This window comes from Zeugodacus cucurbitae, chromosome 5 (genome assembly GCF_028554725.1).
Source record: "Zeugodacus cucurbitae isolate PBARC_wt_2022May chromosome 5, idZeuCucr1.2, whole genome shotgun sequence".
NCBI lineage: Eukaryota > Metazoa > Arthropoda > Insecta > Diptera > Tephritidae > Zeugodacus > Zeugodacus cucurbitae.
Window position 1 is genome coordinate 17,275,049 of NC_071670.1, and position 23,641 is coordinate 17,298,689.

Genomic DNA, 23,641 nt, shown 5'->3' on the forward strand with positions numbered 1-23,641 from the left:
AGCTGCACTGAGATTTTTTTAAAAAATGGAAAATGGGCGTGGTGTCGCCCACTTATGGGTCGAAAACCATATCTCAGGAACTACTCGACCGATTTAAATGAAATTGGGTATATAATATTTTCTTGAAACCCCGACAACACGGATGGGCGAAATCGGTTCAAAAGCACGCCAACTTCCCATATAACACAATTTTGAATTCCATCGGATTCGTTCACTTTGTAATATATACATAAGGAACCGATGAAGATAGCGGAATAAAACTTTACACAAAAACTGTATATTATCTGTTGCTTCACTTATGGAAACATTTTCGAAATCGGACTATAACTATTCAAGGCCCCGGATATCTACATGAAGAACTCAGTGCCTAAGGGTAATTTTTCACCGAAAATATCGGCAAATCTTTCAGATATTTTAATTTAATTCAGATAAAATTGTTTTCTCCTAATTGAGTGTCTCTGTTCCAAAAATTATTAAAATCAGATCAGAACTTCCCCTAGCTCCCATATACCTAATTATGTGCTTTATTCCGCAATATCGGTTAATATGTTAATATCTTAGCAAAATTAAGTGAGCATATAGTCTCGATATAGTGTAGCTTAGTGGGAAAAAATGAGTGAAATCGGTTTAGGAATTACATTAGCCCTCATATACCATATATGATGCTTTTCGTTACTCTATTGGACTTTATGCCGAATATATGGTAAAATTGTGTCTTATCTTAATTAAATTACATCAATAAATTGCGAGAGTATAAAATGTTCGGTCGCACCCGAACTTAGCCTTTCCTTATTTGTTTATATTAAGCAATATCCATCTGAAATATCAAGTTCAAGCCTTGAGTATATATATGAGTTGTATAAAATCCGTCACTTACAACTCAGTCAAGAGTCCGATTTCGTAAGAAATTTTAAATATGTAGTCCCAATTTTTCGAGATACTGTTTATCTAAAAAACTTCTGCAACTGTAGTATTTCTGTTACATTTGAGCTTCATAAGCTTTAAATCTCAATACAATATCTGAATCTGACCGCGAGCAATTTCAGCCCGAGGCGATATTTATAACAAGAAATAAATAATAGACAAAAATGAGACGAACGAAAATAAAAACATCAAAGAGTAAAGTCAAGTCATCGCTTAACTCCCTTAAAACAGCTTGAGCGCGTTAAGTAATCACACACTTGTTGGCAGAAACAGAAAAAAATAACAGATTGAAGTTTTTCTGCAGCTCATATAACTAGCTCTTGGAGTGCTTCATATTTTGACACCTATCATACGATTTATCACAAACCATCCGCCGCATTACACAACCACATATTTATAATATTTTGAAACTGGATTGTGACCGGGAATTAATATCTATTGATCTGCGTAACTAGAAATTGTCTAGTTTTGATCGACAGTTTGGAATATTTCAAATTACAAAGGAGATTTTTTTCTAATAAGTGTTCGCAAAAGAGATCGGTCGAGGTTGTATGTATGTTTGTAGTGAGTGTTACTTTATTTTTAATAAGTATAATAGACAGTTACAACTATGTTATGTTATGTATGAGCTGTCAGCTTCAAGTCATTATAAAAAATTTTAATATATTAAAACATCAAAATGTTGCGATCATTCCTAGAATTTTACACAACAATCTAATAAAGAAATCAAAAAGAAGTGGCAAATATATGCAAATAAATATATATATTTTTAAGAGTAAATTCCGAGAAACTGCTGTGTTAATAAGGCAATATAAAGTTTGAATATACATATGTATAAATATCGTTAACCCTTCTTCTGTGTCATCTTTAGTATCGCTTTATCAGTAAATATATTATGCTTTTATAGTACCTAATTAAGGTAAAATAAATTCAATATCTTCCAATAACTAAATATCTACTCCTAAACTGTGGTGATGAGTCGGACATTTCCCCCAAGATATGACTCCATATTCAACAGAAGGAACACAGATACTATAGTGAGGCATATACTAAATGTCAACTAGCTATAAAATAAAGAAGGTTATTTTATTACAATTGAAAAATTTTTAGCGAAGTTATCTGCGGTTGTTGGAATATGTGTAAAAATTAGTATATTGATTTCTTTAGACACTCATTTGCAAGAGAGCTAAACGAGAATCGTCTATCTTATAAGAGGAATATGTCAGACTAACCTTTAGGATAAATTATTAGGATTTAGGTTATAAGATATTAATAGTTAAAGTCAGTCAATAATTTTATAAACAAACCATATAAGGTAGTAGCAGTAACTTGGGCGAGCTATATAAATTGATCCGAATAGATATTAACCGCGCTTGATCTGCCTTTTCCAGATTGTATAAGGAAGCGAAGCGAATGGGTTTAGATGTTGAATGAGGAGAAGACGAAATATCTCCTGTCATCAAACAAACAGTCAGCTCACTCGCGAATTGGCACCCACATCACTGTTGACAGTCATAACTTTGAAATTGTAGATAATTTCGTCTATCTTGGAAACAGCATTAACACCAATAACAATGTTAGCCTTGAAACCCAACTACGAATCACTCTTGCCAACAAGTGCTATTTTGATGCGTAGACAAATGAAAAGTAAAATCCTCGCTCGACGAACAAAAACCAAACTCTACAAGTCGCTCCCCGCTCCCGTCCTGCTTTATGGTGCAGAAGCGTGGACGATGTCAACATTCGATGAGACGGCACTAAGAGTTTTCGAAAGAAAGGTTTTGCTGAAGATTTATGGTCCTTTGAACATTGAGGACCAGACTGCACTTGGTAACACCAATTAGCGCCAAAACTCCAAAAGGAAAGATGAATGGCGCGCTGTTGTAAAATCGGCTATGACCGCATAAGCGGTGCCTACGCCAATAAGGAATAAGAAAATCCAACATAACTAATTCATTGCAATACTTTCTATCAGAGTCGAGCAATTTTTAAAGAACTCTAAATTATATAGATATTAGCCTAGGATAATCTGATCAAACCGTTACTAGCTCTTGTTTATGCGACTGGGACAGATCTATTTTAAAAGTAAGTATATTTTCGTAAAACGGAACGGATTACGGAGGAGGATGGGATCATGTGTGGAGGATGGGATCATGTGTAGAAGTTCACGCAAGTGAGGAAAGTTTTTGATTGTCACTCACTTGGGAGTGGCCAGAAACGATTCTTCTCCACATGGTTCAAGCAGCTCACGACTTCCGGTTTTAGACCAAGTATCCTCTGGGTAGCCAACAGACATCCGTTTGAAGGCGAGCTAAAGTGAGAAGGCGAAGCCCGCCTATGCGGTTGTGCGTAGGGTTTGGGACCCACCACATAAAAACACCCCCCAATGAAAAATCTACGAAAGCCTCGGATGAGACACCCCCCTTTTGATGACGACCCCTGCAAACGTTTTAAGGATAATGATATAAGGGCATGCACCTGGAATGTCCGGACCCTTAATTGGGAAGGTGCCTCTGCCCAGCTGGTTGATGTCCTCATACGACTTAAGGCTGACATCACCGCCATCCAAGAAGTGCGATGGACGGGACAAGGACGGAAGAAGGTGGGTCCTTGTGACATCTACTACAGCGGCCATATAAAGGAGCGCAAATTTGGTGCTGGATTTGTGGTGGGAGAGAGACTCCGTCGCAGAGTCCTGGCATTCACCCCGGTGGATGAACGTCTAGCCACAATCCGCATCAAAGCGAGGTTCTTCAACATATCGCTGATTTGCGCCCACGCCCCAACGGAAGAGAAGGACGATGTGACCAAAGATGCTTTCTATGAGCGCCTAGAACGCACCTATGAGCGCTGCCCCCGCCACGATGTAAAAGTCGTGCTTGGTGATTTTAACGCCAGGGTGGGTAAAGAAGGTGTCTTTGGCACAACAGTCGGAAAATTCAGCCTCCATGACGAAACATCGCCAAACGGCCTGAGGCTGATCGACTTCGCTGGGGCCCGAAATATGGTCGTCTGTAGTACCAGATTCCAGCATAAGAAAATACATCAAGCTACTTGGCTGTCTCCTGATCGAAACACGCGGAACCAAATCGATCACGTTGTGATAGACGGAAGACATATCTCCTGTGTTTTAGACGTGCGTACGCTCCGAGGACCAAATATAGACTCGGACCATTATCTGGTCGCAACGAAGATACGCACCCGCCTCTGTGCAGCAAAGAATGCCCGTCAACAAACACAAGGAAGGTTCGACGTCGAAAAGCTGCAATCGCAACAGACAGCCACGAAATACTCTACTCGACTTGCACTCCTGCTCTCTGAGAGCACTCATCAGCATCTCGGTATAAGGGAACTGTGGAACGGCATCTCAAACTCACTGCGTACCGCTGCAGCCGAAACAATTGGTTTTCGGCAACGACAAAAAACAAGCTGGTACGATGAGGAGTGCCGTCTCGCAGCGGAGAGAAAACAGACTGCCTACCTCGCAACATTGCAAACGACCACAACACGTGCGGGATGGGATAGATACCGAGAGCTGAAGAGGGAAGCGAGACGCATTTGCAGACAAAAAAAGAAATAGGCCGAAATGCGTGAGTACGAAGAGCTTGAGAAGCTGGCAGACAGAGGGAATGCTCGAAAATTTTATGAAAAAATGAAGCGACTTAACGAAGGTTTCAAGACCGGAGCATCCTCATGTAGAGACCAAGGTGGTAATCTGGTAACCGATGTCCAGGGCATACTGGGATTATGGAGGGAACACTTCTCCGACCTGCTGAATGGCAGTGAGAGTACAACACCAGGAGATGGCGAACCCGATCCCCCAATCGATGACGATGGAACAGATGTTCCATTACCCGACCATGAAGAAATTCGAATAGCAATTACCCGCTTGAAGAACAACAAAGCAGCGGGGGCCGATAGATTACCGGCAGAACTATTCAAATACGGCGGCGAAGAACTGATAAGGTGCATGCATCAGCTTCTTTGCAGAATATGGTCGGAAGAAAGCATGCCTGACGATTGGAATCTCAGTGTGCTCTGCCCAATCCATAAAACGGGAGATCCCACAATCTGCGCCAATTACCGTGGGATCAGCTCCTAAATATCGCATACAAGGTTCTATCGAGCGTATTGTGTGAAAGACTAAAGCCCACCGTCAACAAACTGATTGGACCTTATCAGTGTGGCTTTAGACCTGGAAAATCGACAACTGACCAGATATTCACCATGCGCCAAATCTTGGAAAAGACCCGAGAAAAGAGGATCGACACACACCACCTTTTTGTCGATTTTAAAGCTGCTTTCGACAGCACGAAAAGGAGTTGCCTTTACGCCGCGATGTCTGAATTTGGTATCCCCGCAAAACTAATACGGCTGTGTAAATTGACGTTGAGCAACACCAAAAGCTCCGTCATGATTGGGAAGGACCTCTCCGAGCCGTTCGATACCAAACGAGGTTTCAGACAAGGTGACTCACTATCGTGCGACTTCTTTAACCTGATGCTGGAAAAAATTATAAGAGCTGCAGAGCTAAACCGAGAAGGTACAATCTTCTACAAGAGTGTACAGCTCCTGGCGTACGCCGATGATATTGATATCATCGGAAGCAACAACCGCGCCGTTTGTTCTGCTTTTTCCCGCATGGATAAGGAGGCGAAGCGATTGGGTCTGGAGGTGAATGAGGACAAGACGAAATATCTCCTGTCATCAAACAAACAGTCGGCGCATTCGCGTCTTGGCTCCCACGTCACTGTTGACAGTCATAACTTCGAGGTCGTAGATAATTTCGTATACCTGGGAACCAGCATCAACAACACGAACAATGTCAGCCTCGAAATCCAGCGCAGAATAACTCTTGCCAACAGGTGCTACTTTGGACTGAGTAGGCAATTGAACAGTAAAGTCCTCTCTCGACAAACCAAAAACAAGCTCTACAAGTCGCTTATCATTCCCGTCCTGCTTTACGGTGCAGAAGCTTGGACGATGTCAACATCAGATGAGACGACACTAGGAGTTTTCGAGAGGAAAATTTTGCGCAAGATTTATGGTCCTCAGAACATTGGCAACGGCGAATACCGCAGACGATGGAACGATGAGCTGTACGAGTTATACGACGACATTGACATAGTTCAGCGAATAAAAAGACAGCGGCTACGCTGGCTAGGTCATGTTGTCCGAATGGACGAAAACACTCCAGCCCTGAAAGTGTTCGATGCAGTACCCGCCGGAGGAAGCCGAGGAAGGGGAAGGCCTCCACTCCGTTGGAGGGACCAGGTGGAGAGCGACCTGGTTACACTTGGGATCTCCAACTGGCGCCGAACTGCGAAGGAGAGAGACAGGTGGCGCACTATCGTCGATTCGGCTATAACCGGCTAAACGGTTGCAACGCCAATCACATACATACATACATATTTTCTAACCTTAAAAACTAATTTGAGTTCTCGTTAGTTTTGTTTTTTCGAATATAAAAATGTACAATTGTGTAATTACCAAATGGTACTTCTTAATTATCTTTCAAATAATCCCACATTAGATATTTTTCTGTCCGATACTTGTTTAGCTTATGGGATGCTACCGGAGCATTAATTTTTAAACAACATCGGAGTAGGTTGTCTCTTTCAGTGTTATTGTAAAATATTTCTGAATCAATGTCTTGTCTCTATACTTTCATATAAGTTTCGAGGGGTTAATAATTTTTTTGTATTCCATTAAAATTAGTTGCCTGGAGACTTTAATGGCATTCAAGAATAAATAGCTGTTATCAGTGAGTAGTAATCTATAAATGATATTGATAAGACTGTAGCCTATAATACCAGGACCAAATTTATAAAATGAAGTTCTCGAACAACCATAAAACTCGTTTTTATATTGAGTACCTTGATTTTTCTTTTACAAATGAGGTATATCCTTCTTCTTCTTGACTGGCGTAAACAACGCTTTCCCGGTTATAGCCGAGTCCACAACAGTGCGCCACGCATCTCTCCTTTTGGCAGTTTAGCGCCAATTGGTTATACCAAGCGAAGCCAGGTCCCTCTCCACCTGGTCCTTCCATCGGAGTGGAAGTCTCCCTTTTCCTCGGCTTCCACCAGCGGGTATAGATCCCTACAAATCCTGCGCAAACGTCTACAAATAATTTCATGATTTATGGTTCGATAATAGAAAGCACAGCTTCGAGTCGCATAGCCGCTCACTCAACGGTTAATTACTTTCGATTATGTATAAATAATTAATTAAATGCCAATTTTTCGCATAATGTATGTAAGTGACCCAATTAGTGGTCCCTGAAAAAAAAACCGCTTCGTATGAAAGCAACGGTAGTTGTGCTATATTACAAAGGGCAGCGCTTAGAGGGCGTGATTTGCAAATAATAAAAACGGTAACAGTAGTAATAAAGAACCGTTTGCATTTAAAAACTCGAAAACCGATTAAATAATAGAAGAGACAGTGATTTATGATTCGGCTTGAACTCAAAATTTGTTTGCAGGCGCTGATGGTGAGCTTGCTGCGTCGGATGATGCAATATACAATTCAAGCGGCTACCAACCATAACTAATAACAATATTTGCCACAAGGTCTTTTCGTGCTTGGAGCCACCCAATTTTGTAAATCAACAACAATAGTAATGATAAATATGAATAGAAAAGCAAGCTGTAAATAGAAAAGAGTAGTCAAAACCATAACTAGCCGAGGTAATAACGTTTGTGGTAACAACAATAAGAAACAAAAACAAAAAACTGTAAAAATTGTTACATGGGGTTATGGTTATGGGTCAAGCAGCAAAGCTAAACGCGCGACAACAGTTAGATGGCGGCGACGAGAGACGAGAGAGATGGAGAGCCAGCTCAGCTGTTTCGCTAAGTGTGACTGTGTGCTGAGTGTAGGCGTGTGGGCGTGTGTTGGACAAACCTTTTTCAAGTAAAATGTCAGTTGCAGCAACAGTTGCCATTGTTGCTTTGGCATATTGCATGCAAAAACATAAGATAACAACAACAACAACAGTATGCAATAAACACAAAAATTGGCCACAGTGACAACAGTGGCAATGATATTTTTGAGAACAAGCGGCCAACCCACGGAAATTGTTGTTGTTTGTTTTTATGATTTTTGTACTAGCAAAACAGAAGCGCAACGAAAATTTGCTATGTCGTGTCGCCACAAAATCTAAAAAGAGTGAAAAAAACAACAACAAAATTGTACAAATTGCAATATGGCAACACTTGTGCAAATAAGCCAAGCAAACATTATTCAAGTAAGTTGACAAGCAAGCAACTCAACCACAAGAAATACAATAACAACAACAACACTAACAACGTCAACAATAGTTGCACTGAGAACACCAGCGGCAAGTGGCACTCAACGCACAGACATTGAATCAACAACCGACAGCGACGAAAATACGAGAATCGCTTGAAAAATATCAAAAATAATAAAAACAAATAATATGAAAAAATAAAATGAATAAAAAACAAAAACAAATAAAATAAAGTCATAAAGTTGCAAGAACTTTTACGCACTTCGCGAACCGTTGAAGTTCGCGTGTAAATATTATTTTATTGGCAACCTCTTAAATGCATGCTCAGTACAGTGTCAACTGTTTCTACGGTTCTGGCAAGTTAAGGTAATCATAACTGGATTTAAGTGAAGTATGCTCAGCAAATTGGAGCCAGCTTCTGTTTCAGTAGTCCACCAAAGGGATAACCGTATTTCCTCGAAGCTCATAAGCTGTAGAGCTTTTTCGTCCATGGGAAAAAACCGAATGTCTCAAAATATGCAAATTTCGGCTATTTCTACTTCATTGTTATTTTTAAATCATATACTGTGGTCAATATTTGATTCTATATAATTACATATAGCATAAAATTTTGAAAGAAATAAACCAAGCTCCAGTGTTGTTTCATCATAAGATACTGTTAAACTTGTGTTAACGTTTTAAAAACCAATATACAACGACTGCTCTAAGGCAGAACAACTTGAATGAATGATTACCCTATAGATAATAGATTCAGACTCCTATCGAGAAACTTTAGAATACAAAATATATTATTTTTAACATGGGATGTCATTCTGGCAAGAGATTTCTCGAAATACATTCTCGAACATAAATAATTTTTAGCAAGCTTTAGACCTCTGAATTAGTTCGAAACATCTGGGCACAAGTACACAAAAATAAACACAAAACTAATAAAGAAATAATCAAAGTTTTTATATATCAGTGCAAGGCTTGACATTTCAAAAGAATCAAATAATTTCCTTATACCACAAAGTTATTCGATACCGAGAATGGGTTTGTACTGACTCTAAGTCCGGCAATTAAGGTGAAGTATTGAATCTTTATTAGCAAACGAAGATGGCTAAAGTTTTTTAAACTCGATACAGAATGATTGATCGTAATAAATTTTGCAATATACACACCCTGTAAACTATATTCTTTAAGGCATTGAGAAAGGTAAATTATTGTAACCCATAATTCTTAATAATTAATACTCGAAGACAAAGGGATCCCTGGAGACAATCACTAAAGAATAAGAATTTCACCTAAGATGTGCTGGACTATATTGGTATTCATATGAGCAAGCAAGCAAATATTTAAATGTTCCCTTATGGGAGTACTAATCCTATTAGTTAAACGGTTCATCTTTAAATTCTAAATATATCGTTAATATTCATTAACTCATTAAGGGAGGGGTCTGGGTTTCAGCGCAAAAAAAACACTTTTTTTGTGATTTTTTATCTCAAATATCGATTAAGCAATTTCAATCAAACCTTCTATACATTATTGAGCATAGTTTTGACTACGTTCTGTAAATTTTTCATGCAAAAATATTAAACCATTAGGCCGTGACAGAGCTTCCCCTAGGACGTCTTGAAAAAAAAAAACAATTTGCGGTGTTCACTGTAACTCGGCCGGAAATTATCCGAAATGAAAAACCATAAAAATGTAGTTACATTTTAAACAAATCTTCCCCCAACGTTCTCTGATTATTATTTTTTTATTTAAAAATTTTTGGCGGCCATCTAAAGTGTGAACCGTTATTTTCAGGGTGGGTAATAGTAGTAGTTTTGAGAAAAACGCGTTTAAAGCCGTAGCTGTGAGAGTTAGAGCGTTAAAATCCCCGAGACTAATTAAACAATAACTTCTTGAATATTGCTTAGATCGAATTAAAATTTTGAGGACATATTCTTGAAATGTTAAACAATAAGATAAAACAAAAAAAAATTCGAAAGTGAAAACCCAGACTCCTCCCTTAACTCATTAAATCGCTTTAACTTTCTCACTACCCCATCCTTTTAGTCATATCAGATTGTATTTTTCTACAATGACGAAACGTTTCTATTCCGTGCAACATTCTTTAACTTTACCCACTATATCCTAACTCTGGTATTATCTTTTAAAGAAAATTCGAATATTTAATTTTCGATTATCAAGAGTACCAGTGGCCTAGTATTTATTATGAACTTTTCAGTAAGCATACCTTACATTGTCTGTTCCAATTGCTCTAAATGAATTATATCTAACAAAGCTTTTTATTTGGCTATAAAAATACTTTCAATTAGTTGATGAGACTCGGAAAAATATTTAACCTCATTTAGGATAAAAAATTTATATTTTTTAAATTAAAGAAAATAGGTATTGTCTAATATCACATCCCAAAGTCGAAAATTATGCCATAAATGAGATACATATACTTAAAGAAAGAACCAGTACTAAAAAAATAAGTGTTTTGAGAATGTGTTGTTTCTGGATTGCTAAATTTCTGTAGAATATTTACTATAAGGGACTGCGTTAGCGCCGTAAATCCGCTGTTGCATTTTAGTAAAGAGAGTAACCCCGAATGTTATAATCAACTTATGACGACATTATAGTTAAACCTTGAGATCCAGGTAAATGTTTAATTTTTTTTATAAAATTCTGAAGGAAATACCCTGAGTGTCTCTAATAATTTTACTTGATTTACTTGATTTTACGTAGTTGATGTATGTATTATATAACCAGTAAAATAATTTTGTAAGATTTGTATGTTATTTTCAGCCTTGTTGCCTTAGATATAAGATATAAGTCTTATGTAGTTCAAGTTCTTCAATTATATGATCCTTAAGATATTTTTTCGTAATAAAAATTATTTCGAAGCAAAATATTTACAAATTTGGTAATACAACAAATAAAAATATTGCTAAAATTATGTAAAGGCACTCATATTCTCATATATAAATATTCACACATTTTAGGGTAAACAAAAAATTGCAAAAAACAACACTCAAAAAGCAGTCAGCTGCTTGTAGCTTCGAGTGTTCGCCTACACTCGACACTAATTTGAGTTCGTGTTTTCCATTCAACTACAAGCAATTTTTCATTGATGTTTATTTATTTCTGGCAAATACACGCCTTTATGAACAAATGAACCGGAAAAAAATGAAAAAAAAATATTTATTTGTAATTTTGGTTTAAATGTTCTGATAAAATTTGCACTGTTTGGGTATTTATGTGTGGGTATATTATTATACACACACAAGCATTTCCGGAACAAAGTGGTGACAACATGTCTTCAACAGTTTTTGAATGTAGCTTACACCCTACATACAAGTGCACTTAGAAGTGAGTAAATGTTGAAGAGTATAATTTTAAGTAACAGAGAGAGTTAAACCAGTAATTTTCTTAAGCATCGTATATTTTTGAGACTAGCGAATCGAACACAAACAAACTAGATATAAGTAGATTCAGATTTAGCTTCGGCAAATCTTCGAGAGTGGCGAATAAAAAAATAGCCATATATATGATATAATGGTCCGATATCGGCAGTTCCGACAAATGAGCAGCTTCTTGCAGAGTAAATAACATCTGCAAAATTTCAAAACGATATATTAAAAACTGAAGGACTAGTTCGTATATATACAAACAGACGGACGGACAAACAGACTGTCATGGCTAATTCGACTCAGTTCAACATACTGATCATTTATATATATACTTTATAGGGCCTCCGACGCTTCCTTCTGGGTGTTACAAACTTCGTGACAAACTGAATATACCCTGTTCAGGGTATAATAATACCACATCGGTATTTACATAGATAGGTTGGAAGAGACATATTGCCGAAGATACCTAAAATAGTACCGGAGTTAGTAGACAAAGACTTCTTGGGCAAAATCCGATGTTTTATGGAAATTAAATAAACCATTGCTAAATGGGATTAAATGTCTAAATGACATTCCTTTAGCGAAGTCAAGAACGTAAACAATAGTGTAGTTTACATTGCCGGAACAGAACTGAATTTTTTTTGATCACGGTCTATCAACTCGGCAGCATTTTATCTAATTATTTCAGAAATAATTTCTGCCTATACAACAGCAACATGAGGAAACGAGAAAGTGAGTAAAAGATTGAAAAAGTACCTCTAGTACTGAGAGGAGACTTGAAAAGTATGGCTCCACACCGAAATTATGTTTAACGTTTTAATTTGAATTCTTAAATTATTTTATTTTTTAATTAAATGTAAAACAAATTTTCCCAAGAAAAATATTTCTTCGCATTATTAATATAGTTTATACAACATGCTAATCAAAGCTTACAATAAAAATAAATTCAATTGCTATTTATTGCTATTTTATTACAAGTTTTGATTTTTATTTAATCTACGCGAAACCACATTTCTTTCACTTTAAACGACTTGGGCTACACGTACAATCAATTGAAAGGCTCATTCACTTCACTCACAAAATAAATTTACATCGAAATACATTTAATACTCGCAGAGTTGGCTCAAATGGGCTTTTGCAATAATAATAATATGCATTTTACTGCTACTAACAAACAATAAAGAACGCTACAATTTTATTGGCGATTGCGAGTAGGTGAGTGGTTGCCACTTGAATGGTTGGTCGAGTTTATCTGTTGCAAGTACATAATGTTTTCGGCGTGATATTATTTTAGTGGCGCGTTAATAGTGTTGCAGTCACGTTTGCTTTTGCACCACGAAGCTTTCTAAATGCAGTTATTTAAAATCATATATATTTTGTAAAGTTGACTTCATATTGGGAGCCAAAAGAGATTTCTTCATGAGAGCAATATTAGAGATATTCAAATGTTAATACATACATTTTTAGTATAATATATATCAGATACATCTTTGTTTCCAAAGTCGGTTGCCAAGATATCTCAAAACTACTCGACCGATCTTGAAGAGATTTTAGACAGACTTTCAATACACAATTTACAAGAACTTGGACGAAAAATTTCGGCAAATTTTAAACAAGTTTTTTTTCGTAAAAACGTCTTTCAGAGTTCCAATTTTCATTTTGTCCTTCGTCCAAGTTCAATTGTAAAGTTTTAACCAAACATGTATGTTTTATTTTCACTTCAGAATACCCTGGTAGGAGTTATGCTGTTAACACTGAGGCACATTTTTCACGAGGCCTTGACGGAAATTACCGTTTTTTTTTTTTTTGAGGACGGAAACCTCGTAACTCCCTAAAGCTTTGACTATAATAAAGGTACTCTGAATCAGCGATTACAATGGACCTCAGTTCTTAGGGAAATCCGCTCATAAAAGACATCTCATCCGAATCCTGCAAAACAAGATGTCGTATAAACATGGAACAAAGAGAAGTGAATCGGAAAACTATTGGGAAGATGTTGCCCGGTTGACTCCGATTTGAGGATATATATATATATTATACTAAGAGCAAATTTTATATACTTTGGCAGAGGCCGACAAAACTCTGGCCTCGAAATTGCTTAATTACGAAATATCCACTCGATAAAGGACGAAAGTCCAGATTTAAGTAAAAATATGATGTTTGGTAGACCTTTAACGACAACTGCATTATCAATTAAAACAGTATTTTGCACGAATGACAAAATTTTAATATTTTAAATTTCAAGTGATTATTTTGCTCCAAAAAATTTAAATTTTGGTTCCAAGCTCACTTCCGTGCCGCGTTTACTCCTTCGGGCCTTCCATTTCTTTATATTTTCAATAACTATAGTTACAGCCATCAAATTACTGAAACTTTATATATTTTCCCCAGCACCCGCTCCAAATCAAATTCCACGAATGTAATGTAGTTGTCTAAGCGGCTCCCACATCCAAACACACCTACTTGGTACATGGATTCACAAAAACTTATTTATTGTTCACCGAAAAGCATTGCGTGTGCTCTCGCGCTTTTCAATAACTCAACTCATAATTCATAAATATAATCTCAACGGAATTTATTTCTATTTTCTAAAAACAAAAAGCATATACCCACACCACCATCAAAGGTATACTGGGTCCCACCGCATGCGATAGTCGTATATCAAAATGTGTAGAGCAAAATATAAGCTCCATGCGGCGCTGCTTAGATGCGCTCATATTTGGGCATTGTCTCCATGCAACACAATTCATAGCGGTGGCTATGGCATGCCCCAGCTCCAACAGCAACCGCCACTACCACCAGCAAGGATTCAGCGACGAGTACGCCATAACCGCAGCCTTTGGTGACGCGCACAAGAGTGCGAGCAACTTTCCCTCGTCTTCCTCAATATTGTGAGAACGAGTGAGAGCGCTGCAAGTCGACAACATTTTCAACAAACTTTCAAATTAATCCCGTTGAAGTGTTTTTGAAAATCCTTGCGTGTGTCTGGCGTCTTAGAAACAACGTCACACTCTCCCCCTCCTCTTCCCCTTACCTGCGCTCCAACGGCAAGTATCATAAGCGTTTCACCGTTTTCTTGTCGGCTTTTTGGTCTTAAGAACATTTTGTGCTGCTTTTCGGAAGTTTCTGGTTGTTTTAGCAGCCTCCTTACCATCTTGTCGTTGCCAGAGTTAGAAAAAAGCATTCCGAAATTCCTTTGTGTCCTGAATTTAATAAGCTTAGTTGCTTGTTTGCCGTGGGGACAAAATTTCGTTGGCAATTAGATTTAGTTAGGTTTAAATGTTTGGCAATTCTTGCGGTTTATTTGGAGTTCGGGGAGGAGGTGTTAAGTTTCTGTGCATGATATGCGATTATTGCCATGAGAATACTCATCAGGCAGATATTTCTTTGTGAATTCATATGTACATATACTTCTATAATTAAACTCATAGAAATGATGGTTTTGTTAGATAATTTTGTTAAGTTAAAACTTCGAGAAAAAGTATTAAGAAATCTAGAATTCGAAATGTTAGATAATTTCTTAATTTAAGTTTACAATTATTAAAATTAAATATTGGAACATCTATATATCAATAGAAAAGCCGCCACCTTCAAGTGAACGATCTCATGACCTTGTGTCGTTGTCATGTTTTACTAATATTGAGACGGAAACGCCGACATGTCGTTTTGCGAAGTCTCTATGACAATCCGACCGATGGATCCACGAACTTTGTTAGGAGTTTCCTCCAATCACTTGCCATAATTCGTATATTCTTAAATAACTTGATGTAGGGGAAATAGTTATATCCTAATGTCAAATCATAATGTAATTTATCTTGAAACCTTCCACTAATCTTTGTAGAATTCTAGTTATCAGAACGATACATGTTTCAAGCTCTGATTTCAATACTCGGACTACCTTTCTTTCACTTCAATTTGGTTCTATCCAATTTATGAACTAACTTGAGTTGTTGTTGTGGGTTCTAAAAGGACTTCCTGATGCGCATAAAAAATCTTGGATCTCCCAGTAATGTATACTAATTAAAAGAGTTCTGTCGTCTAACTCTCATTAATTATTTCTTGAAAAATATAAGTTTATGACCGTTAATCAATCTGATCTATAAGAGAAATAAATCAGATAACAAAATCGTTTGAGAGGGATTAAGAGCAATATCATTAAATCAACGATCCCTAGAAAAACTTGAGAACTGTTCTACTAAAACACGAACTTCTAAGTCATGCAAAAACTAATGGACTGACAGAAGTACTGTATATTTGGGGATATAGAATTTATAAGGAACAAACTTTATCGTGACTGACACTTTTTAAAGATAAACTCATAGTAAATAGGCAGTCCAGAGTCTCCATTTGTATCTCTTTTACAAAAATTACATAATTTCTCAATACCTAATAAGCTAACTCCTTATCAGTTGAAAGCTTTCAACACTTCGTTAAGCGATTTTCAAACTTTCAGAAAATACCAAGGTGTTTTTCAAAATGGATCTCACAGCAGTCATACTTCGTATGAGTGTTTCTCTTGAGATGAGTGCCGTTATAAATAAATGTTTGTACACTCATTACGAGCTCTGCTCGACATTGAACTGTCAGAAAACTGAAGTATTTTCATTCAAAGTGGAATGAAAAAAGCAATACAAACAAGTAAGGAAGGGCTAAGTTCGGGTGTAACCGAACATTTTATACTCTCGCAATTTTTTTATTTAACTTTATTTATATTATATAATACACAATTTGACCCACATATTCGTCATATATATTGTATAAAGTCCATTGAAAGTTGGAAACCATAATATTAGGTTAGAAGCACCGAGGTCATCGTGTTCGATATATGGGGCCTTAAAAACCTATGGTCCGATTTCGCTGATTTTTAGAATGGGGCTGCCACACTATTAACATAGTATTTGTGCAAAGTTCTGCACCGATATCTTCACTAGTGCTTACTTTATATATTGTAAAGTAAACGATTCAGATTGTCTTCAAAGTTCTGGTATATAGAAAGTAGGCGTGGTTGTGAAGCGATTTGGCCTATTTTCACAACATATCATTGGTATGTAAGGAAACTATTACAAACCAAGTTTCATTGAAATCGGTCGAGTAATTCCTGAGATATGGTTTTTGACCCATAAGTGGGCGACGCCACGCCTATTTTCCATTTTGTAAAAAAATCTGAGTGCAGCTTTCATCTGCCATTTCTTATGTGAAATTTAGTGTTTCTGACTTTTTTCGTTAGTGTGTTAACCCACTTTTTGTAATTTTCAACCTAACTTTTGTATGGGAGGTGGGCGTGGTTATGATCCGATTTCTTTCATTTTTGGACTGTATTAGGAAGTGGCTATAAAAAACGACTGCAGAAAGTTTAGTTTATATAGCTCTATTGGTTTGCGAGATATGTTCAAAAAACTTAGTACGGGGCGGGTCCACGCCCACTTCCCCAAAGAATTACATCCACATATGCCCCTTAATAAGGCGATCCTTCATACCAAATTTTATTTCCATAGCTTTATTTATGGCTTAGTTATGGCACTTTATGTGTTTTCGGTTTTCGCCATTTTGTGGGCGTGGCAGTGGTCCGATTTTGCTCATTTTCGAAAGCAACCTTCCTATGCAGGCAAGAAATAAGTGTGTCAAGTTTCATCAAGATATCTTAATTTTTACTCAAGTTACAGCTTGCACAGACGGACGGACGGACGGACGGACGGACGGACAGACAGACATTCGGATTTGAACTCCACTCTTCACTCTGATCACTTTGGTATATATAACCCTATATCTAACTCGTTTAGTTTTGGGTGTTACAAACAACCGTTATGTGAACAAAACTATAATACTCTCTTTAGCAACATTTGTTGCGAGAGTATAAAAACTCATTATGGGTTTTGGGAGCAAAGAAAGCGAAACTAATTTCTGACTCAATTATATAATTATTACTTCCAAAGCATAAAGCAAGACCAAACAAGTTGTCAATAAAATGGAAATGAAATAAGCTTTCGGGAACAAGATTTATGGGTCATAAATATCGAATGGCCGCATCGAAGCAAGAAAGTGCTTGATATGCGTTACAAGCGCTAAGTAAATTAGGGCAGGTGGCAAGCTGAGTGCAGTGAGTGAACGAAAAATAACAATAAAACGGCATTAAAAAGTAATAATGTGGCTGCCTCTCAATGATTCCAAAATGAGCCGCTGAACAAATCGCTTGAATTTCCACTGCTTAAATTCGAGTTGGCAATTCAGAGGCGTGAAATTTATGCCATTTTAATAGCGAAACAGCAAAACTGTCAAAGTGAAATTTAACGCTGACATAATTTCATAGCCGAAACCATGCGTAAGAGACGCGGAGCGACGGCTGAGCCTTAGGCCGGACATGTCAATTGGCCGCATTAAATAATGATATCAAATGGTGTGGCTTTATGAATGAGCAAATGAGTACAAATATTTGTATCTTTGTATTTACAAATGTGTGGAGGATGAATTCATTAACTTGTTAATCAAGTAATCATGTGTGGTAGTCTATTACAGTAATTTGCACAGCAAGAACAAGCAGCGTTCTCGCGTCTTATTGCTTTGTTTCAATTGTAGATTGTGTCGCGAATTCTTTATTCGGAAAGCTAATTTTAGCGCAGCTTCTTGAATGCTCATATATCAACAGCACAAAACTTTCGATTTCCAAAAGCAGTAAGTAGTCCTAGGCAAGTCATTAGAAATTGTTTCTAGAAAAAAAAGCTCTGCATTACAAAACGTGACTTTTCCTGCTTTATTATGTCGAACTATAAAAGCTTCTATGGCATTGAAATGCTTATTTGAGCTTAAATGCTTTTAATACATCTCCGACAGTTCTAGAAGCGAAATTAGCAACGGTCATTTTTCATGTTGTTATAGATTTTGTTTTCTTAATGGAATTATAACTTTAAGTTACCAAAAGCTCAAAGTGGAGTTTCATCCAAGTTCATTTTGTTCGAGATTTCGTGAAGGTGCCATACAAATCGATCTTGACTTCAAATTTCTCAACTCAAGTCAACTCAATGATATGTTATATAACTCGATGATATTTTGATTCGGTTCTTTAGTTATTCCAGATTTGAGTCTTGCATGTTTGTAGACCTTTGACTTAGGAGTATCCCACTTCTTATAGTAACTGTCAAGGGCTCTCAAATATAAGGATTTCAAAATTTACCAAAATAAATGAATACTTAAAAGCTTATGAGAGAACTACCGAGACTGTTCAAATTAGTTTTTAACTAACATATAGCAGATCGGAGGAGAATAGATAGAAAGTAATATTTACTTTCTCAGTAAATATCTTAATTCAGCGTGGAGTCTTATATATTTCCATATTAAATATACCTTTTCTTTTACCTATATCTGAACACTTTGTCCTTCCATCTACTTGGTGCAGTCTGTATATCTTTGATCGAATGAGATGTATGTATTTATTTGATTTCACAAGCTCAGTATCATTATGGAAAAGGATAGACCTTAAGTACGGTCTCCATCTATCTCTGTGTATTACGTGTATCTTTTTACGTTTTTTATACTCTCGCAACAAAAGTTGCTAAAAGAGTATTATACTTTTGTTCACATAACGGTTGTTTGTAAGCCATAAAACTAAACGAGTTAGATATAGGGTTATATATATCAAAATGATCACGATGACGAGACGAATTGAAATCCGGATGTCTGTCCGTCCGTCCGTCCGTCGTCCGTGCAACGGATAACTTGAGTAAAAATTGAGATATCTTGATGAAACTTGGAACACATGTTCCTTGGGACCGTGAGAGGGTGGGCAAAATCGTACCACTGCCACGCCCACAAAATGGCGAAAACCGAAAACATATAAAGTGTCATAACTAAGCCATAAATAAATTTATAAAAGTAAAATTTGGAACAAAGGATCGCACTAGGAAGGGGCATATTTGGATGCAATGTTTTTGGGGAAGTGGCCCCCAAATCGGTTATTTGTATATATCTCGTAAACCAATCTAGCTATATAAACCAAAATTTCTGCATTCGTTTCTCTTACGTACCCCACCACACACCATGAAAATAGTTGAAATCGGATAATAACCACGCCCACCTCCCATACAAAGGTTAGGTTGAAAATTACTATAAGTGGGTTATCTCATTAACGAAAAACGTCAGAAATACTAAATTTTACAGAAGAAATTGCAGAAGGATGCTGCACTCAGATTTTTTTGCAAAATGGAAAATGGGCGTGGCATCGCTCACTTGTGGGTCAAAATATATAATATTTTCTTGGCATCCTGATGACACGTGTAGAAAATGGATGAAATCGGTTCACAACCACGACAACTTCCCATGTAACTCAATTTTGAACTCCATCTTATTCCTTCACTTTATAATATACATATATGTACATAGGAACCAATGAAGATAGCGAAATAAAACTTTACACAAATACTGTATATGATCTGTGGCATCACTTGTGAAAAAATTGTCGAAATCGGACTATAACTTTTCAAAGCCCCGAATACCGAATATGAAGAATTCAGTGCCCCATGGTAATTTTTCACCGAAAATTTCGGTAAATCTCTCAGGTATCTTAATTTAATTTAAAGGAAATATTTTTCGTCTAATAGTGTAACTTCCCCTACCTCTCATATACCTAATTATAGGATTTTCAATGGGTCAAATTGTGTGTTATCTAAATAAAAATATATAATAAAAAAATACCAGAGAGTTCTATAACTCTTCAAAGTACTTCGAAATACTACAACAGATCTTTAAATTAAATTTATAGATATAATAAATATCTATAACAGATTTTTAAATAATTTTTTTCTGTCTTTTGAGGGCAGTGGTTTTTCAGATGATTGAAATTGATATTTTCCCCGAATACATTCCAGGAAACACTAAGTAATCATCAGAAATTTAACTCCAATTCAGATATAAACTAGTTTAAAGCCACGATTATCAATAAATTATACAAAAATAAATATAAAAAAAAAATAATTAATACAAAATATTGTATTTTATAAATAAAAAAAAAATATTTTTTTATCTTTTACAAAATATTTATCAAAAAAATTAAATAAACATACAATATTATTTTTCTGCAACAACTAACCACACATATTTGCCTAAAAGACATTTGCTCGTAAAACCGTTATATGTGTATGTTATCGCAACCACTATGTTAGCTTCGCAAATAATTTTACAAATTTTTCAATAAATTTTATGTTCAATAAAAATATTCAATAAACCTACCGCTATTGCATCCATTACAGCATTCACCATTTTGCTTGTTTTCGTTGTACACTTTTGTTGTTGTATCTATGCACTTTTCTCAATAGGTATTGCCAAATATTTTCTTATTGTTGACATTTAATTTGTTGAAATCACACAAACACAGCTGGTGATTACATAGCATCAACAACCTCTGCTGGTATACTAAGTACTAGTAAGCACACTTGCCGCAAGCACTCGATACTTGGGCCCGCTGGCCATCTAAAGCCACCGCAGCTCACTCACACACATAAACTTTATAAATGAATTTCGGTGGCTTGTGGCAGTGTGTGTGTGTTTATTAAAAAACACCGTTACAAACGTTGTGGGTTGTGTTAGCCAAATTAATCCGTGCAAATACGCCAAGTAAATGCTGTTGATTTTTTCTTTTCTTCACTTTTAGTTGTTGTATTTGATGTTGTTGTTAACCCAACCAGCAAGTGATTAACGCTTGACCAGTTGTATGGTTTGATCGGTATGCTTGTTGGTATGTAGTAAATAGGTGAATTGGTTGTTGGCTGGCGCGCTTCGCTTGGCTGATAGCTGATTGAGCTGCTGAGACACATACACACATACACACATATAAAGGTGTGTATGTTAATCCAGTGTGTGGCTCGTTTGCTGGTTTATTTGGTTGCTGCAAATTGTTTTCGTTATAAAAAGTAATAAAACAGCAACAAATGCTTGTTGCCGGTGAAAGGTGATGACGTTGTGTTTGCATACAACAACTATTTTATTATTTTTTAAATTTTGTTGATTTTGCTTTTGTTTTTGTAATTTTTGTGCTTCTCTAGTTATGCTTAAAATTGAGATTTCCTTGTTTGCACATAACTTCGTAAGTTTTGATGATTTTTATTTGCTGTCGCTTCATTTCGACGGATTATCACTTTAATCGCTTTTCACATTTTTTGCTGTTGCTTTTGGATTTTTGTCACTTGCAATTAATTGAGTTTTGTGTTTGTTTTGGTTAATTCGACAATTTTTCACTTTTTTTTGGATTCGTACTGTTATAATGATCAATTTCAATTAAATTCGATGACTGTTTGCTTTTGAGTTTCGAAAAATAATGTTATTGTATTTTCTTATTTTATTAATCAATAACAGTAAAAATCATATCAATAATTTTCTGTTATTATAAGATGGCAAAAATGTGTCTTATTGTTAAAAAAATATTAAAAATATGTTTGTCTTTAAATTTTGTATATTCTGGCAACGTCTTCAAGACATTATTAAAAATGCTAACCATTCGAATTTTTTTTTGTTATTTTATAAAATATCGTAATAAATTTAAAAAAAAGTTGGCAACTTCCGTTTAATCTTATATCCAAATACAAGCTGGCAAAACCATTAAAGTAACATTTAACAAAAAAAAACTTCTTTAACACTACCTAATCGGCTTTTTTTAATTTTTGGAAATAACTTATTAAAGTTTTTAAAAAGGTGGCAACTTCCTTTTCGTCTTTTAATTTAATAAATTATTGCAACACCATAAAATCAATATTTAATAAAAATACCTTCTTAAACACTACACATTCGACACTTTTTTGTAATTATTGAATACATTTTATGAATGTTTTAAAAAAAGTGGCAACTTCCTTTCCATTTCATATAAAAATACAAACTGGCAAAACCATGAAGACAATTCGATTCGACTCTTTTTTGTAATTTTTCAAAAACAGTGTATTCAGTTTTTTAAAAGGTGGCAACCTTATTTTGGTCTTATACCTAGATACAAACTGACAACGCCATAATGTCAAACTTTAATAAAAATACCCTGTATAACGCTACACATTTGGCACTTTTTTAATTTTTAAACCATATTGATAAAATTTTAAACAGGTGGCAACTTCCCTTCCTTCTCATAACTAAATACAAACACTTGGGTACTAACTGAGATTTTAGCCACCTCGTTATAACAGTTGCCAGCTCCAAAAAATGTGTAAATAAGTATTTTCTCAAGACATTTAGTTTTATCTCTACGCTATTCAAATTGCAAATATCTCTTATATTTTCGGAAACTTTATTATTCTTTATTTAACAGTATGTGGCAACCTTATATTATTTCATTTATTCTGTTTATCAACCCTGAAGAGGACTTTCAATTTTATCAAAACTTATAGAAAATCCAAACAGCAGCGCATGTATAGACATAATTGTTGCTATTAATCTAAATATTTGCAGCAATAAATTAAATAGTTGATATCGCTCAAAAAAGGGCGCGTTAAAACGCCATAAATATTTATAAACATTTTCGGACAAATGCCCCTTAAACCGTAAATAAATGTATTAAATGTGCGTCCCTGACATATTGTTGTTTTTGCTGTCTTTTATTCATTGTATACTATATGCTACACGCCTGCGCGCCACAACCTGTTCCGGCGTTAATCGCATGCGTACAGCAACAACAAAAGCAATAACAAACTAATTTAGCATTCAGTGTTTTACCGAATTTGTACGCTTTTTTCGTTGTGCCGAACGTAAACGATCGTAATTAGATACGTTGATTTCATTGTTGGGAATTTTAAATTTGGCTATTTTGCTTTTCTTTTTATTTATTTATTTTTGTTTTTTTTTTTTACTTTTTTGCTTTGTCTGTTGGTCAGTCGAGCGCGTAAATTCTTTGATCGCCAAAGTTGAACAACATGCTAAAATTAGCGAGATTATATATAATTTTTATTTTTGTTTTTGTTATTGTTTTAATTTCTATTTTGATTTTGTATTTTATTTACTTTTGGTTTATTTGTGCTCATTTTCGCCTTCTGTGCGCTAATTTCTGTGTCGTCTGAAAATCGTATGAAATTAATTGTTTATTTTTTGTTTTTAATTTTTTTTTTTCAGAGTTTGC

At 35.8% G+C, this 23,641-nt stretch overlaps 1 protein-coding gene across 4 annotated transcripts in view; it reads right to left on the reverse strand.

Moving 5' to 3' along the window:
- Positions 1 to 23,641, reverse strand: part of LOC105217115 (protein sprint) — a 444,786-nt gene that overhangs the window by 313,616 nt on the left and 107,529 nt on the right. The window contains exon 1 of one of the 4 annotated variants that reach the window (XM_011191959.3): positions 20,779 to 21,820. The exons of the other annotated variants lie outside the window; for them this stretch is intronic. Within the exon in view, the coding sequence (XP_011190261.2) occupies positions 20,779 to 20,808 (30 nt within the window). The 5' untranslated portion in view covers positions 20,809 to 21,820. Of the gene's footprint in view, positions 1 to 20,778; positions 21,821 to 23,641 lie in introns of those variants that run through there. 4 annotated transcript variants of the gene reach the window in all.